Source organism: Xiphophorus couchianus, chromosome 5 (assembly GCF_001444195.1).
Source record: "Xiphophorus couchianus chromosome 5, X_couchianus-1.0, whole genome shotgun sequence".
Classification (NCBI taxonomy): Eukaryota; Metazoa; Chordata; class Actinopteri; order Cyprinodontiformes; family Poeciliidae; genus Xiphophorus; species Xiphophorus couchianus.
This window is the reverse complement of record NC_040232.1, coordinates 1,052,483-1,070,749: the sequence shown is the minus strand read 5'-3', so window position 1 is coordinate 1,070,749 and position 18,267 is coordinate 1,052,483. Positions and strand designations below refer to the sequence as shown.

The 18,267-nt window shown below is 46.8% G+C and overlaps 2 protein-coding genes across 7 annotated transcripts; both read left to right on the top strand.

The window, feature by feature from the left end:
* The first annotated feature begins 128 nt into the window (after positions 1-128).
* On the top strand, positions 129-2,174 carry LOC114145181 (reticulon-3-like). Its single transcript, XM_028018638.1, has 8 exons — positions 129-339; positions 1,042-1,192; positions 1,262-1,318; positions 1,386-1,524; positions 1,608-1,677; positions 1,833-1,879; positions 1,952-2,010; positions 2,077-2,174. Exons 1-8 carry the CDS (start codon positions 279-281, stop codon positions 2,123-2,125), a joined length of 633 nt encoding a protein of 210 aa, XP_027874439.1. The 5' UTR covers positions 129-278; the 3' UTR covers positions 2,126-2,174.
* Positions 2,175-2,830: 656 nt separating this feature from the next.
* cdk15 (cyclin-dependent kinase 15) lies at positions 2,831-18,267 on the top strand. Of its 6 annotated transcripts, none has more exons than XM_028016546.1 (13): positions 2,831-3,054; positions 5,381-5,521; positions 5,609-5,703; positions 5,905-5,984; positions 6,092-6,186; positions 6,453-6,512; positions 6,581-6,704; positions 11,660-11,822; positions 11,888-11,981; positions 12,088-12,151; positions 12,225-12,273; positions 16,825-16,967; positions 17,385-18,267. In XM_028016546.1, exons 1-13 carry the CDS (start codon positions 2,857-2,859, stop codon positions 17,495-17,497), a joined length of 1,419 nt encoding a protein of 472 aa, XP_027872347.1. In that variant the 5' UTR covers positions 2,831-2,856; the 3' UTR covers positions 17,498-18,267. The 6 variants fall into 6 exon arrangements, with proteins under 6 accessions (XP_027872347.1, XP_027872345.1, XP_027872346.1 ...); XM_028016544.1 differs by having other exon boundaries at positions 6,365-6,512; positions 11,649-11,822; XM_028016545.1 differs by having other exon boundaries at positions 2,832-3,054; positions 6,450-6,512.

Below are 18,267 nucleotides of genomic sequence, written 5' to 3'. Positions count from 1 at the left end.
GAGTGTTCAGTCCACCAATCAGACTGGATCATGGGACTGAAGCCCCGCCCCCTGAGCCACCAATCAGACAGTCATGGTACCGAAGCCCCGCCCCCTGAGCCACCAATCAGACTGAGTCATGGGGCCGAAGCCCCGCCCCCTGAGCCACCAATCACACTGAGTCATGGGACCGAAGCCCCGCCCCCTGAGCCACCAATCAGACTGAGTCCTGGGACTGAAGCCCCGCCCCCTGAGCTGTTAAAGTGTTCTTGGAGTCTGAGAAGTTGCAGAAGAAGAAGATGGAGGACTCTTCTTCACCCAACCACTCCTCTTCATCACCCATGGAGCTCTGTCAGGCAGGTAAGACACACCTGAACACCTGCTGCTATGTGATTGCCATGGAGACTAGCTGTGTTCAGTGAGCTGATTGGCTCTAATCCAGTCTGTATGCCCAGTTATAGCCAGTTAAACCAGTACAGAACCTTAAACTGAGCCAAATCCAGGGTAGAACTCTGCAGAACCTCAGTCTGCAACAGAACCGAGCTGCCGCTTCAGAACCTCCAACTGGACCTCGGATCTGCTAATCTGCTGCGTGGCGTCGGTCACCTGATCGGATCAGCGCTGAGAACAGAGGCAGGTTGTTCCTGACCCACCGGGTCCTGGAGGTTCTGGTAGATCTTGTGTTCTGGAGGTCGGTTGGACCACATCTCCATCTTGGTTCTGCAGTTCTTCACGGAGACCTCATTGATGCCTAGTGCAGTTCCCAGAGAGGAGATGGGTCAGAACCGGTCCATCAGCCTGGGTCTGATTGGCAGGTGGAAGAATGATAGTTCTGCTGGTTCTGGACTCGTTCAGAACCAGTTTTCATAAGCGAGTCCAAACGGGACGGCAGTCAGGCTGAGATCCTATTCGGGTTCTGCCTGGAAGACACCATGTTCTGGATTTATGTGTTTGGAGATGAAACTGTTATACTGGACCAGAACCGGACCAGATGCTCTAGGTTCCGATCTGATCAGAACCAGGTCCTACCCATAATGCCTCATGTTCTGCCGATCTCGCCAGCCCTGCAACTTGTCTGTTGGAGGGAACCCAGGAAGTCCTTGGTGGCGTTCGTCTCGTCTCTGACGGTCCTTGTTGCCATGGCGACGCTGTCGGTCATCAGCGTCGTGTCCTACCTGTTGCTGGCCTGTCTCTGCGTCACCATCACCTTCAGGTGGGTGGAGTTCAGTTGACAGGAATGATGTCACGGTGATGTCATGACGACTCTGCTTCCTGCCGCCAGGGTTTATAAATCCGTGATCCAGGCGGTCCAGAAGTCCCACGAAGGTCACCCCTTCAGGTAGGCCACGGAACCGCCTGGTCTTCGGGCTCCCTGACCTTTAACCCCATCCCCCGTCCTCTGCCAGGTCTCAGCTGGACCGGGACATCTCCGTTTCCCCGGAGTCGGCCCGGCAGCTGGCCGAGCGGTGCCGGAACCGCTTGAACTGGCTGAGCGTCCAGACCAGGAGGCTGCTGCTGGTGGAGGACCTGGTGGACTCGCTGAAGGTCAGAGGGCACGATCCAGTCCGGTCAGAGGGCAGGATCCGGTTCGGTGGCCCGGTCTCAGCTGGGTTCTGGTTCTGTTGCAGATGGCGGCCATCATGTGGTTGATGACGTACGTCGGTGCGTTGTTCAACGGCGTCACCATTCTGATCCTGGGTGAGTGGTTCTGGTTCTGGTCCATCTTCTGATCAACTCCCACTGTAATACCCACAGTCACCACTAGAGGCGCTGAGTCGCGCCTCCACCCTCTGGCTCCACCCTGTTACCCTAATATGGTCGTTCCTCAGTTCTGATTATTGTTCTGTTTGCAGCCGATGTCGTTTTCTTCACCGCGCCGCCGATCTACCAGAAGAAGAAGGTACATCACCCTCCTCTTCCTCACTTCACCCCCCTCCTCCGCCCGAACCGACCCGGTTCTCTGTGATTTCAGACTCAGATCGATCGGCAGCTGGTTCTGCTTCGGTCCAAACTGGAGAAGGTTCTGCTGAGGTGAGTCCGCTCTTCGTTGCCTGGTTACCGTTTCCATGGTGATATCTGACGGTGTCGCCGCCGCAGGCTGCAGGACCGGCTGCCTGGAGCTGTGAGGAGGAGCAAAGCGGAGTGAACCCGAGATCGGCCCGGTTCCGGCCCAATAAAGAGTTCTGATAAATAAACTGCTGTGCCGTTTTTATTCATGTCTGCAGAACCAAGAAAAACTGCAGAGACCGTTTCAGAACCAGAACCAACGCTTCACTTAGTTTCAGCTGGTCGGGTCCGGTCCGGTCCAGAATAATCATCAGATTTATGGATCTCTGCACATCTGACCAGTCGGGTCCACAGTAAAGAACCTGGTCTGGACTGGTTCTGGTTCTGATTAGACAACCTACCCATCGTCTTCCAGGGCTCAGGAGCTGCAGCTGGAGAGACAGAACCAGAACCAGATGAAGTCAGCCCAGAATTCTGAAGGCCTGAAGCTGCAGCCTGAGCCCGACCCAACAGAAGGTTCTGGTTCTGATAAAGTGCTTAGTCAGAGCTGTGGTCTCACTGCTTCCCCTGAAGAACCTCCAGCTGATAAGGGGTCAGAACAGAACAGGTGCGGTTCTGACCCGGCAGATCCGGTCCACTTCAGGCTTTAGGAAGTCATGCTGAGCTCTGCTGGGATCAGAGCAGCCAGCAGGGGGCAGCAGATCCCTGCGTCTCAGTCTGAATGAAGACTGTTGTTCCCAGAGACCAGGATGGAGGAGGAGGGGGGGGTCATGGGACCTGAAGGAGGAGGAGGAGGGGGGTCATGGGACCTGAAGGAGGAGGAGGAGGGGGGTCATGGGACGAGTTTGCTTCTCCTGATCCTTGTGAGTCATGAGGAGGAAGAAGCAGCAGAGGAGTCGGAGCAAAGGGAAGATGGAGGAGTTTTCCCGCTGCGTGACGGAGGCCGGCGGCTGGCTGAGGAGCTGCTGCTGCTGCCAGGAGGAGGAGGAAGATGGAGGACCAGAGGAGGAGGAGGAGGAGAACAGTCCCAGGAGCTGCAGGAACTGGACCTCCATCCCGCCTTCTGTGGTACCAGTCCAGATCCACCACATGCTTCATATGAAATACTAACTTCCTCACCCCAAAGGTTCTGGTTCTGTTGGGCCTCAGAAACTTTGGTGTCACTAACACCATCACAAACAGGTGATGTTAAAGATGGATGCATTGTTTTAAGGTGGATGAATTGTTTAAAGGTAATGTAATTTTATCTTTATAGCACATTTTCAAAGGGCTTTAGATGAATTAGAAAGAAATACAAACAAAACAACAAACCAAAAAGATAAATGTATTAAGAGTTACAATAAATAGTCCATAGTTTATAAACTAGTCGGGTTTCTCTGGATTCTTGTTCTGGTAAAACTAAATGTTGATTTTCTATGTTTGATTCTTGTTCTGGGATGGTAAGTAGATTGTACTTTCTATTTTTGTTCTAGATTAGTAAACTAACAGGACTTTTTCTAGGTCTTGCTTCGATATTAAAAATATAAAGCTAAACGCCACCTTAAAACAATGGATCCACCTTAAAACAGTAGTTCCACCTTAAACACCACAGTGAAACAATGATTCCACCTTAAACGCCACCTTAAAACAATGCGTCCTTTGGAATAATGTCAGAAAAATTAGGTAGAAAATAAGGTAATACTTCACAGTTTATAAAAGTAGTAAATTAAACAAACAGGGCAAAGAAATTACACATCATGAAAAACAGGCACATGTAGCAACATTTAGGTAGCAGCCAGCAAAAGGCAGAGATGTCAGGGAGTATCTGTGGCCAGGAGATGTTTGCAGTGACCGGTTCTTACAGGCACAGTCTCTGAGATGGTGCTATTATCCAAGAGCAAGTCCTTGGAGTTGCACGGATGTCTTCAGAAGGGGAGAGGAGATGAAAAGGAGTGTCATGTTCACGTATCTTCCAGGAGATTTGCAATATCCAGCCAGCCGAGGCTAACACAGGGGAGCTTTATGTTGGGTAGATTTCAAATTTTAATCTGCCCTAAAGTCTCACCGATACATCCCTGTTAATTCCAATCATCCAAATTAGTGCGGCCGTTCCACTGAACCGAAACTAGCAACTTCTCCAGGATCGATTCCTTCCTGCTAGAGAGTTTTAGTCTGCAGCTGGACTGCGAGTCTCAGCAAGAATCACATCCAACTTGCATCTCTGTCCCACAGCATCTCAGTCTGAGTGTTCGCTAGTCGGCCCAATCCGTCACAAATTTGTCGACATGCCAGGTATCCGCCAACTCCAAACAGGAATCCTGTTGTCATGAATAAACCCAGGATGTATCCCTCTGGGTGTGTCCCTGTAGGACAGGAGGGCTCTCCTGTGCCCAGTCTTCTCCTCAAGAAAATTTGAGGAATTGCATTGAGAGAGCAGCTGACCAGATCCATACTTTGTAGATTTGGAGGATGTGCAAAGAAAGGTATGAGGGAATTTTTCTGCCATAATTCGAAAGTACACATTGTTTGAAGGTGGCGTTTAAGGTGGAACCATTGTTTGAAGGTGGCGTTTAAGGTGGAACCATTGTTTCATGGTGGCGTTTAAGGTGGAACCATTGTTTCATGGGTTAGGGTTAGGGTAGAACAATTGTTTCATGGTGGCGTTTAAGGTGGAACAATTGTTTGAAGGTGGCATTTAAGGTGGAACAATTGTTTTAAGGTGGCGTTTAAGGTGGAACCATTGTTTTAAGGTGGCGTTTAAGGTAGAACAATTGTTTGAAGGTGGCGTTTAAGGTGGACCATTGTTTGAAGGTGGCGTTTAAGGTGGAACCATTGTTTCATGGTGGCGTTTAAGGTGGAACAATTGTTTGAAGGTGGCGTTTAAGGTGGAACAATTGTTTGAAGGTGGCGTTTAAGGTGGAACAATTGTTTTAAGGTGGCGTTTAAGGTGGAACCATTGTTTTAAGGTGGCGTTTAAGGTAGAACAATTGTTTCAAGGTGGCGTTTAAGGTGGAAGCATTGTTTGAAGGTGGCGTTTAAGGTGGAACCATTGTTTCATGGTGGCGTTTAAGGTGGAACAATTGTTTGAAGGTGGCGTTTAATGTGGAACAATTGTTTTAAGGTGGCGTTTAAGGTGGAACCATTGTTTTAAGGTGGCGTTTAAGGTAGAACAATTGTTTGAAGGTGGCGTTTAAGGTGGACCATTGTTTGAAGGTGGCGTTTAAGGTGGAACCATTGTTTGAAGGTGGCGTTTAAGGTGGAACAATTGTTTTAAGGTGGAAGGTTCTTATCAACTCGATATTTAAGCTTTATTTCCTCATTTTGTGTACCTGGGTTGTCCTAAAGCTGTGTTGTACCTGTCCAGCTGTAAGGTACCCCCTTTTCTGCAGAGTGTAAACTCTGTCTGTGTGTTCAGGTGGATCATGAAGCTACCGACCCGTCTGGACCTCAGCCTTACTGGTTCCACACGCTGCAGGTCCGACAGCTCAGGATTCCACGAGGACGAAGCAACAGTGACCCACTAAGAGCAGCGACTGCACAGGAAGTCTTCACCTGGGTCAGCTGATGATGTCATGACCTGTGTGATGTAAAGACCGCATCATGTTCTTCAGAAACTGAAGCTTGACGTTTGCGCTGTACTCAGAAAGCGGGTCTGGAGTTCGGAGCGGCCCAGTCGTACCTGAGTCTGGAGAAGCTGGGAGAAGGAGCGTTCGCCTCCGTCTACAAGGGCATAAGCAGGTCAGATGGTCCATGTATGATGACATCACAGAGTAAAATCACAAATAACTTATTTTTAAAAATCATACATTGTGATTTCCGGATGGTTTTTTAGTCTCTTGCAGTAGTAGACATGCACCTGAGATGACAATTTCAGACCTCCATGATTTCTAAGTGGGAGAAAATCATGGAGGTCTCGTGGCATCTGGTTTTTTCTGTTAGGATCAACGGCCAGCTGGTGGCTCTGAAGGTGATCCGTATGAAGACAGACGAGGGGATCCCGTTCACCGCCATCAGAGAAGGTGACCAATGAGATCTGTCCACCACCCACCTGAGTCTATTTGTGTCTGCACTCACCTGTGTGTGTGTGTGTGCGTGTGTGTGTGTGTGTGTCTGTGTGCACGCACAGCCTCTCTCTTAAAGCATCTGAAACATGCCAACGTTGTCCTTCTGCATGACATCATCCACACCAGAGAGACGCTCACCTTCGTCTTTGAATATGTGGTGAGGAAGGCCTTCTCCCTTATGCAGCAGTTCCCAGTCTGACCTGAGGGGGCGCTGCAGATACAATCTCAATCAGGCCTTGTTGATTTGAGCTAAATGTTTAGAGCTGGCAGCAGATGTCTGTGATGTTTCGGGATCTCCAGCAGCTCTGATTCACTGACTCGTATTTGTCTGTTAGTGTAGTAGCTGCTGTCTTCCTGCAGGGGGCAGTGCAACCCACAGTGGTAGATTGAAGCATTCTGATCCTTGTGTTGCTGCTGCAGCAGACAGATCTGGCCCAGTACATGACGCAGCACCCCGGAGGACTTCATTCGCACAACGTGCGGGTATGTGCACACACAGCAGGGGGCGCTGCAGGAACAGCATGTTGCACTGATGCTGTTCTTCCATGCAGATCTTCATGTTCCAGCTGCTGCGGGCCCTCAGCTACATCCACAGTCGCAGGATCCTGCACCGAGACCTGAAGCCCCACAACCTGCTCATCAGCTACCTGGGAGAGCTCAAGCTGGCCGACTTCGGTGAGGAGCGCCCCCTACAGACTGACAGGCTTACACTCTAAATTTTTTTAAATTCTGTTACTTGTTTTATCTAACTGTTTTATGTGCAAATTACTTTGTAAAATTCAGTTTTTATGCTGAACATAAGCGTGTCTTTGTTGTATATACATAACAACAAGATACACTAAGTGTTAATTAAACATCGTCCTGTCACTTTAAATCTAATGGGTATTTATGCAAATTAACCTTGTCCCTAGCTGCTTTCCATATTGCATCATCACGCCAACTGCAGTTGGGTAGCAGCACTTCTTACTGCTTTTGGTGTCAAAAAACAGTTTCAGAGTTTTAAAAAATGTTATTTTATTTTTTACACCAAACCAGGATGAAGTGCTGCTAGCATGAACTGTAAAAATTAGAGTAAAAATGGAGTCTGAGCTGAAAAATACCAAAAATAATTAAAATAATAAAAGAAAGTCTTTGCTTACTCTGTGGATTCTGGTGACATTTTCTGCTCTGCAGTTCTTCTCTGTGCTGCGCTGAAAAGAGTCATGTGAAAGTAAGCTAGGTTTACCCAATTACTGCGATGACGCAATACGGAAAGCAACTAGGGACAATATTCATTTGCATAAATAGCTACTAGATTTAAAGTGACAGGATTATGTTTGATTAACTTGCTCAGCCTGAGTTGTTTTAACACATGTTGTTAGGTAAAAACAAGGAAACGCGTTCAGCATAAAAACTGAATTTGAAATATTAATCTGAACATAAAACAAGCATCATCAAGTTTCATTTCTTGGAGAATGATGTGAAGTTTTGGATCAAAGTGTTTGATCTCATAATCTATTTAAATTAAGTCGATGCAAAAAGTAAAGCATTTGAAAGCAGTGAGTACTGATGAATGGTTAACATTGCTCAAAGTTTTGAATATTTGTTTGACTGATTGTTGAAAAATAAATATGCTCTGATTACATCATGTGTTAAAAATGTAAGTTAATAAAATAATGCTTATCTAAGCAGAAAAATACATTTGATAAGAATAAAACTTCAGCTTCAGAATATTGTTAACCACAGAAAAGTTTAGACCAAATACTTTATTGACATATAATTTATGTCAAGATGTCTTTGATATCTTCCCCTCCCATGGGCCCACCACCCGTGGGAGGGGCCAAAGGGGTCGGGTGCACTGTGTGATGGGTGGCGGCCAAGGGAGGGGACCCTGGCGGTCCAATCCCCGGTTGCAGAAGCTCTTGGGACGTGGAATGTCACCTCTCTGGTGGGGAAGGAGCCGGAGCTAGTGCGTGAGGTCGAGAGGTTCCGGCTAGAAATAGTCGATCTCACCTGGACGCATGGCTCTGGTTCTGGAACCAGTCTCCTTGAGAGGGGCTGGACATACTTCCACTCTGGAGTTGCCCAAGGTGAGAGGCATCGGGCAGGAGTGGCCATACTTGTTGCTCCCCATCTCGGCGCCTGTACGTTGGGGTTTACCCTGGTGAACGAGAGGGTAGCCTCCCTCCACCTACGGATGGAGGGACGGGTTCTGACTGTCGTTTGTGCTTACGGGCCGAACGACAGTTCAGATTACCCACCCTTTTTGGAGTCCTTAGAGGGGGTACTGGAGAGTGCTCCTCCTGGGGACTCCCTTGTTCTGCTGGGGGACTTCAACGCTCACGTGGGCAACGACAGTGAGACCTGGAGGGGCGTGGTTGGGAGGAACGGACCGCCCGACCTGAACTCGAGCGGTGTTCTGTTGCTGGACTTCTGTGCTCGCCATGGATTGTCCATAACGAACACCATGTCCAAGCATAAGGGTGTCCATATGTACACTTGGCACCAGGACACCCTAGGCCGCAGTTCGATGATCGACTTTGTCATAGTTTCATCGGCTCTGCGGCCGTATGTCTTGGACACTCGGGTGAAGAGAGGTGCGGAGCTGTCCACTGACCACTACCTGGTGGTGAGTTGGCTCCGGTGGTGGGGGCGAAAGCCGGTCAGACCTGCCGGCCCAAACGTGTTGTGAGGGTCTGCTGGGAACGTCTGGCGGATCCCCTGCGAGACGGAGCTTTAACTCCCATCTCCGGCAGAACTTCGAACACGTCCCGGGGAAGGTGGGGGACATGGAGTCTGAGTGGACCATGTTCCGTGCCTCCATTGTCGAGGCGGCCGATCGGAGCTGTGGCCGCAAGGTTGTCGGTGCCTGTCGCGGCGGCCACCCTCGAACCCGTTGGTGGACACCTTCGGTGAGGGATGCCGTCAGGCTGAAGAAGGAGTCCTATCGGGCCTTTTTGGCCTGTGGGACTCCGGAAGCAGCTGATGGGTACCGGCGGGCGAAGCGGCATGCGGCTCGGGCGGTTGCTGAGGCAAAAACTCGGGCGTGGGAGGAGTTTGGAGAGGCCATGGAGAAAGACTTCCGCACGGCTTCGAGGCGATTCTGGTCCACAATCCGGCAGTAAGGCACCAACACTGTTTATAGTGGGGATGGTGTGCTGCTGACCTCTACTCGGGACGTTGTGGGCCGGTGGGCAGAGTACTTCGAAGACCTCCTCAATCCCACCAACATGCCTTCCACTGAGGAAGCGGAGCCTGGGGACTCTGGGTTGGGCTCTCCAATCTCTGGGGACGAGGTCGCCGAGGTGGTTAAAAAGCTCCTCGGTGGCAAGGCCCCGGGGGTGGATGAGATCCGCCCGGAGTTCCTTAAGGCTCTGGATGTTGTAGGGTTGTGTTGGTTGACGCGACTCTGCAATATCGCATGGACATCGGGGGCAGTTCCCCTGGATTGGCAGACTGGGGTGGTGGTCCCCCTGTTCAAAAAGGGGGACCGGAGGGTGTGCTCCAATTATAGAGGGGTCACACTCTTAAGCCTCCCTGGCAAGGTCTATTCAGGGGTCCTGGAGAGGAGGGTCCGTCGGATAGTCGAACCTCGGATTCAGGAAGAGCAGTGTGGTTTTCGTCCTGGTCGTGGAACACTGGACCAGCTCTACACCCTCAGCAGGGTCCTGGAGGGTCCATGGGAGTTCGCCCAACCAGTCTACATGTGTTTTGTGGACTTGGAGAAGGCGTTCGACCGTGTCCCTCAGGGAGCCCTGTGGGGGGTTCTCCGGGAGTATGGGGTACCGGGCCCTTTGATACGGGCTGTCAGGTCCCTGTATGGCCGGTGTCAGAGTCTGGTCCGCATTGCCGGCAGTAAGTCGGGCTCGTTTCCGGTGAGAGTTGGACTTCGCCAGGGCTGCCCTTTGTCACCGATTCTGTTCATCACTTTCATGGACAGAATTTCTAGACCAGCCAAGGTGTTGAGGGGATCCGATTTGGTGGCCTTAGGATCTCATCTCTGCTTTTCGCAGACGATGTGTTCCTTTTGGCTTCATCAGATCGTGATCTGCAGCTCTCGCTGGAGCGGTTCGCAGCCGAGTGTGAAGCGGCCGGGATGGGGATCAGTGCCTCCAAATCCGAGGCCATGGTCTTGAGCCGGAAAAGGGTAGAGTGCCTTCTCCGGGTCAGGGGGGGTGTCCTGCCCCAAGTGGAGGAGTTTAAGTATCTCGGGATCTTGTTCACGAATGGGGGAAGAAGGGAGCGGGAGATCGACAGGCGGATTGGCGCAGCGTCTGCTGTCAAGCGGGCGTTGTACCGGTCCGTCGTGGTGAAGAGAGAGCTGAGCCAAAAAGCGAAGCTCTCGATTTACCGGTCGATCTACGTTCCCACCCTCATCTATGGTCATGAGCTTTGGGTCATGACCGAAAGAACGAGATCGCGGATACAAGCGGCCGAAATGGGTTTTCTCCGTAGGGTGGCTGGGCTCTCCCTTAGAGATAGGGTGAGAAGCTCAGTCATCCGGGAGGGACTCAGAGTAGCGCCGCTGCTCCTTCACATCGAGAGGAGCCAGTTGAGGTGGCTTGGGCATCTGGTCAGGATGCCTCCTGGACGCCTCCCTGGTGAGGTGTTCCGGGCACGTCCCACCGGGAGGAGGCCCCGGGGAAGACCCAGGACACGCTGGAGGGACTATGTCTCTCGGCTGGCCTGGGAACGCCTCGGGATTCCCCCGGAGGAGCTGGAAGAAGTGGCTGGGGAGAGGGAAGTCTGGGCCTCCCTTCTGAAGCTGCTACCCCCGCGACCCGACCTCGGATAAGCGGAAGAAGATGGATGGATGGATGTCTTTGATATTTAGTTTTTGTACAGCTAAACAAATTTATGAAGTTATTTTAGATTTGTAAAACTTAAATTGCACAACTTAACTTCATTTATTTTTATATGTTGCAATAACTGATTCTGTTGAGGCGATTATGACAGTAAGGTTACGCCAGCAAGGTTTCCCACAATGCATTGGTCCTCCAGCAGCAGCAACTAAACCACTCTTTATTTGTCTCAAAAATTAGTTTTAAGACGTTTAAGTCTAAAACGTAAAAGCAACTATGCAGTCAGTTCATCATGAATGAGCCGCTTATTGAATAATTTAAGCTTTAATATTTGAATTCCCAAAACGGCACCATGAGTGAAATGAATGATTATTTTTATGATTATTTATTTGCTGCTCTGTAAGTAATTGTTTTTGTTTTACTGAAGGAAAGTGAAGAAGCTGTTTCTGATTGACCAGGTTTCACCTTACTGTTAGATTTCACTTTTAAAAATATATTTTAGTGAGTTACATTTATCTAATTAATCCAATGAAACAGAAATAATTTCACTGTTTCCATTAATTAACTCAGTTATGTCAACTGGTTCCACTAAACCCTCATTATAACTTAATGTTGAACAAAGTGACGTCTGTAAATTTAACTTCAGCATTAAGTTAAACAAACTTAAGCCTAAACTGTCCCTAAACTCAATTTACTGAACTGAGGTTATTTATCTTTACTTGAATGATTTTGTTGAAAATAAATGTGAAACACTTTACATTGACATAACTTGTTTAAGTAAATTCAACATTTCATTTCTTACAGTGTAGCACAGAATATTGAGTTTTTTCACTTTTAGAAAAAGCACAGGCCTCTGCTGTGCTTTTAACCCTGAGGGACTCCATGGTGCAGGGCTGGCCCGGTCCAAGTCCATTCCCGCCCAGAACTTCTCCTCAGAGGTGGTGACGCTGTGCTATCGGCCCCCCGACGTTCTGATGGGATCCATCCGCTATTCTACGGCCCTGGACATGTGGTGAGCGCCGCCGCCTTTGCCGCCGCCTTTGCCGCAATGACTGAAGGTTGCTTTGCTTGAATCAGGGGGGCGGGCTGCATCTTCATAGAGATGCTGCAGGGAGCGCCAGCGTTCGCAGGAGGTTCTGATGAGCTGGAGCAGCTGCAGAACATCTGGACGGTCAGTTCAATAAGTTCTGATCGGGTCTGGATCCAGTTCTGATCAGGTCCACCTTAAGCACCACCTTAAAGGCTTTGGTTTTGTTGCGGCCACTGGTCTTCTGCAGGTTCTGGGCGTCCCGTCAGAGGACAGCTGGCCTGAGGTCAGTCTGCTGCCTAATTACACACCAGGTGAGCTCACCTGTCTGCGTTCACCTGCTGAAGGTACGTAGCACATTAACTTACATTTCTGTTTTCACCTTAGAGCGCTTCATTCACTGCAGGCCGAAGCTTTTTAGAGATGTCTGGAAAAGGTAAGCTAAGCCAAGATAAGGTCATTTTATTTATACAGCAGATTTTCAGCAGCAAGGCAATTCAAAGTGCTTTAAAGGAATTAGCAGGAAATACAAACAAAATAACAAATCAAAGGAAAGAGCAAAAGAAGAAAAAGTATAAAACTACATATTGTTTCTCCATGTTTAAGAATAAGTAGTCCCTAATTTATAAACTAGTGGGGGGTTTCTCTGGATTCTGGTTCTGATAATGTTGAGCTAAGGTAGCAAGGTGACTTCCTCTGGATTCTAAGTTTCTTCAAATTCCTTTTCTGGGTTGCAAGTACTACAAGTACACCATCATTTATCATTTATAAGCTAGAAGTAGTTTTTCTGGAAAAACTACTATAAGTTTCTCTGCATAATAATCTAAAAAGTATAATATTGGTCTAAATCAGTACTTCTTAAATACTGGGGCGCGCCCATAGACATGAATACTAGACGCCCCATTGAGCGCTGAGTCCTGCGTTACGTCGCCGCCATGTTGTGTGTGGCAGCAGAGCGACCGGAGCTCCTTAAGTCATGCGCTGTGTGGACTAGTTTCAACTATCTTACGACTCAAACTGGATTCCTTGGCTTTACCTTTCACAGGTAAGAATGAAAGAGCAGAATTACTTCACTTTGCAGCCAGAAACTCGCTTCTAAACAACCGAGGAATATTTCCTATGTAGCTAAATTGGCCACTGATTGTTAGCATAGCTAATGTTTTCATATTGTTTTAATGAGAGAGAGCTGTTAGAGGGGAATGCATTAAAAACCAGTATAATATAAATAACTACATTTGTGTTTTATTGCACACTTTTATTCTTTCACTTTTTGTGTATTTTTAAATATCTCAGTCTGAAGTATTAGTGTATTAAGACAGCTTATGTAATAAAATAAAAATAATTTACTCTGTTAGATTGTTTTTCACTCTTGTCTATGCTGTCCATAGCAGAGTTTACATATCATACTGTAATAAATATATTTTACAGAAAAAAAGTAAGACAAAATATGTAGCTAATAATAATGACTAATTTATCAAATTTATTGTCTTCACAATAATATATCAAAAAATAAAAGGAAATTGTGGAATAATGTAAATATGTTCTTGAATGAAACACTGTAAAAGTGTGTTTGTTCATCAATGTTAATATAAAAATGATCAGAATCTTTTCTAGCAAATTAAAACATTGTGCTCTTTATTCAGAAATCCCCTAAAATAATTAAATAATCACATCAAAAGTTAGAAACTCTGTCTTTAGTCATTTCTTTGATTACCAAATATATTAGTGTGTGTGAGAAAATGTGTCAATGACATTTATTAACTTAAAATACTTAGTAGAACAGCTCTTTGTGAAATTCGGTCAACTTTACTCGTATTTAAAACAAATGAAAAACCCAGAGCCCGGCTCTTATACTCCATCAAAAGCAAGTAACTGTAACTCACAGAAAAAGGCCAGGACATAGATGAAACCTATATTTTTATTGTTAATGCAAAATGTTTCTCTTTTCATCTCTTCTCATCTGACAAGCTGAGATATAAGCAATATTGCTTCAAATTTTTACCCAATAAATGTTTATTCACAAAATCAGTTTATCAATTAATAAACTGATTTTGGAAATTATCTTTTGAGACTTGGAACAATAAAACAGCTTTGATAATAAGGTCATACAATTCTGGAGCCAGATAAATGATTAAATATGAACAGATTCGCAATAGTATTTCAATTCTGGAGGGGGCGCGAAAAAAATGATGATCCCCAGAGGTGCATGGCAGAAAATAATGGAGAAACACTGGGTTAAAAAGTGAGTACTTCACAACTTTAAAAAGTAATAAACTAAACTAAACCAGGGATGCCCAAACCTTTTTGAGACCAACATCTATTTTTTCTTTCACCAGCAAACTGAGATCCACGACACGAAGATATAAAAATTATAAATGAAACTCTTTTGACTCATTTTACATGCAAATATCCATCAGTTACAGCAGAAATATTAAAGTGATGGAAACCTGATGCTGTTTCTTCCTCAGTGAGATTCTGAGACTGGGAGGAGGTTACTGGTTTCTCAGTCAGAAACTGGTTACAAACCTGAGGCAGCAGCTGTCAGTCAGTTATGGCAGATCTGAACTTTGACCTCAATATGAGAAAGTTCAGACTGCCAGCAGGAACCACAGAGCTCCGTTAGGTTAAAGCACGTCTTGTGAAGTTTAGATATTTTTCCTCCAACAGGATCCAGAGGAATCAGCTCAGATGTTGAACTGGATTTGATTTCAGTCATTTGTGAATGTTGCTCCTCATTTTCAACAGCAGAGCTAGAAAGGTTATCATTTTTTAGAAAGTCTCATCAACATCAATATTTCCACTAAATAAGAGACAAAAATAAATCCCATGTTTGACGGAGGAAAATCCTCTCAGACTCTGAGCTGCCAGAGAGCAGCAAGCTGGTTTTAAAACTATTAAACAATGAATTTAATTTCACATAATTATTACGGTAGAAGCCATTTGTTTGTTACTTAATGAAATACATTTGTCATATTTTTGTTGTGAATGATTTATACTCGCCGACGAACCAGGTCATTAGTCCAAGTTTGTTGTTTATTGAACATTCAGAAACTGAAGCGGCTGAACAGGTAAACAGAACAACCTGAACAGGTGATCAGCTCCAAACCATGAGGACCTTTTTACTCTTTGTCGTTTAGCACACCCGTTGCCGTGGCAACCGCCTGCGCTCCACAAGCCGAGCGGAGATTACGTTAAAAGCATAACATTCAGTCCGTTACGACATTAGGTTATCAGGCTTGATATTTGTTTTGTGGTTATTAATAATAAACCCAGCGGTGAGCTGATTTAAACTCCTGTTCTGATGGTCAGTTGATCTTTGAGTCCCTTTTTCTGTTTAGGTAATGAAACTGAAATGCACAGAATTGCGCAACACCTAATTGAAACAATAATTACTGAGATTATTATTTTGTCATTAATTTGAACATGTTTTGTTGATTTTTTTGTCTTTAATAAAGTTACAAACGTTTTGGAACTTAGTGATCAAAGGACGTGCTGGTCTCAGCGTCCTGGTGACGTTCAATTTGTCACCTCCTGCTGAGATCAACTCAAATCCTTCCGCAATCGACCGATCAATTGATATTGACGTATTGAACATCTCTGAACTAGACAGACAGACAGGCAAGGAAGAGATGCATCAGGGAAGTATGCACATGTAGCTACATTGAGATAAAACAAAAACACGAGTGACAGACGGTGACATCACAGAGTGTATCTGTTTGCTGTGTTTGTGTGCTGCATGTGTATGACCATGAAACCATGCAGCTCGGTCTCCCAGGCAACAGTCGGATATGATGGTGTTATCTAGGAGCAAGTCCTTGGGAGCGCTCTGCTCCACAGTCACATGGATGATTTCAGAAGGGAGTGAGGAGAGCAGGAGCATCATGTTCACATGTCTACCAGGAGATTTGAGATATCCAGCCAGCCGAGGCCAACACAGGGGAGCCAGTTCAGATACAGAGAGCTTTATGTTGGGTAGATTTCAAATTTTAATCTGCCCTAAAGTCTCACCGATACATCCCTGTTAATTCCAATCATCCAAATTAGTGCGGCCGTTCCACTGAACCGAAACTAGCAACTTCTCCAGGATCGATTCCTTCCTGCTAGAGAGTTTTAGTCTGCAGCTGGACTGCGAGTCTCAGCAAGAATCACATCCAACTTGCATCTCTGTCCCACAGCATCTCAGTCTGAGTGTTCGCTAGTCGGCCCAATCCGTCACAAATTTGTCGACATGCCAGGTATCCGCCAACTCCAAACAGGAATCCTGTTGTCATGAATAAACCCAGGATGTATCCCTCTGGGTGTGTCCCTGTAGGACAGGAGGGCTCTCCTGTGCCCAGTCTTCTCCTCAAGAAAATTTGATCAATTGCATTGAGAGAGCAGCTGACCAGATCCATACTTTGTAGATTTGGAGGATGTGCAAAGAAAGGCTTCAAAAAAAGAGAAAAAAACAGGACAAAAACGGGAGGCAGGGCAGCAAGGGAGCAGAGGAAAAAAGTGTTCACCTTCACCAAGAGCTAGAGAGAAAAAAAGCTAAGACTAAGCTGAAGTCTTAATATTTGGCAGCTAAAGTGTTTTACAGGGTTGCTTTAATCGCCACTGGCTCCCTAACAGTGTATACTTACATTGTTAGGGGTTGGGTAAGTGAGAGGAGGGGGACACCCTGGACCGGGGTCTGGGCCATCACAGATAAAGACGGGACAATGATGCATGCTAGGGTTAATTTAGAGAGACCATGGCGGGAAGAAGCTGGAGTACCTGTGAGAAACACGGCATTCCAGGAGACAATATGCTAACTCCTTTTCCTCAGGCTAGGATTGTTGCAAAGCATCAGTTCTACCAACTGCCCCACTGTGCTGCCTGCTTTAGGTGTAAACTGGAGGCACCATCTCCTCCTGACCCCATGAGGGATGACAGTGTGAGAAAATGGATGGATGGATGGAGGAGCTGCTAACAGGCTTTATGCTCAGTCTCTGCTCCTCTGCATCAGGTTGGAGCAGCTGTCCTGTAAGACTGATGACCTGGTCCAGAAGATGCTCAGGCTGGTTCCGACAGAACGGATTTCAGCTCAGGAGGCTTTGCAGCATCCATATTTTAGCACGCTTCCTGCTCCCATCATGCACCTCAGAGACGGTAAGACCACCACCTGCTAACGAGCTACAAAAAAATTCTTTTCAGATGAATGTGTAATACTGAAGGTTCAATATGGAACCACGGTGCAGAGATTTCAGATTCAGATTTGCTAAATGTAGCCACTATAAGCTCCACCTGTGAACAGGTTGGCTTCACAGGCCAAGTAAAGCTGTGCTCTGATTGGCCAGTCTCTGAAGCCAGCAGGGGGCAGCACCTCCAGCTGTCGGCTGTGCTGCAGGACAATCGGAGCTTAGCGGAGAGGCTGCGTCTCCTCACTGAGAGTTCAGAAAGTTGTTAACTATCAGCAGCTTCTCCACAACCAGATCATGTTCAGGACCTTCTAACATCAGCATCACATTTTATACACAGAAGAAAATCCAAATTACTTGAATGAAAGTAAAATTTGCTGTTTTTCAGCTGTGTCCATCTTCAAAGTTCCTGGAGTTCGCCTGGAGACAGAGTTCAGAGACATCTTGAACCCCGGACAGAAACTGAAGTCTGCCCGGCTTCCTGCTGCCGGCTGTTGGTGATCAAACCGCAAATCAGATCAACTGGACCTGACGAGACAAGGAAAGGGGCAAACCAACCCTTTAGGTAGACGGATTCATAAACTAGGGATGGATTTCTGATGCGCTGGTCCAGAGTGGCTGCGGCTACGATGCAGTGGCTCTCCCCCATCAGAGGCCACTGAAGCTTTGGAGTCCTCTGGACTTGATCAACACTCTGCAGAACATTTAGCAGAGAACCCAAATAAAACGTTGAGTGTCTCAGCGCGTGTGGTCCTTCCAGTTCTTTTCTTGAATCGACATGAAGCCGATCCAGAGACTCTTTCTGCTCCTCCAGAAACAGGTTCTGGTCCACAGGGCGTAACCGGTTCTGTTTTGCTTCAGGTTGCAACACGTCTCTGTCTGTCTGCTTCAGGCTCTCAGAGCGTTCCTGTGTCTCAGTCTGTCCTCGGGTCTCTGCGTGTCTTTCTGTCCTCTAGTGTCCATCGGCTTCAGACAGGTTTCCACTGGAACTTTCATTAGTTATTTCGATGCTTTTATTGGCATCAGTTGCCATGGTGACTCTTCATAAGGAAACAAGACTCTATTTCCATAATTCCACTCAGAATAAGTTAGTTGGAAGGAAAACCACCAGTCGGGTTCTGGTAGAGGAGAGCAGCTGCTCTCTGAAGCTCACTTCTGCCTGACCATTGATGTTGTGACCAAGAGCCAGAAGCTGTTTATACATTTATGTATATTTGTTTAAACATTTGATCCAGAGAAATTTAAAATAAAAACATTCAGTGCTCTGGAAA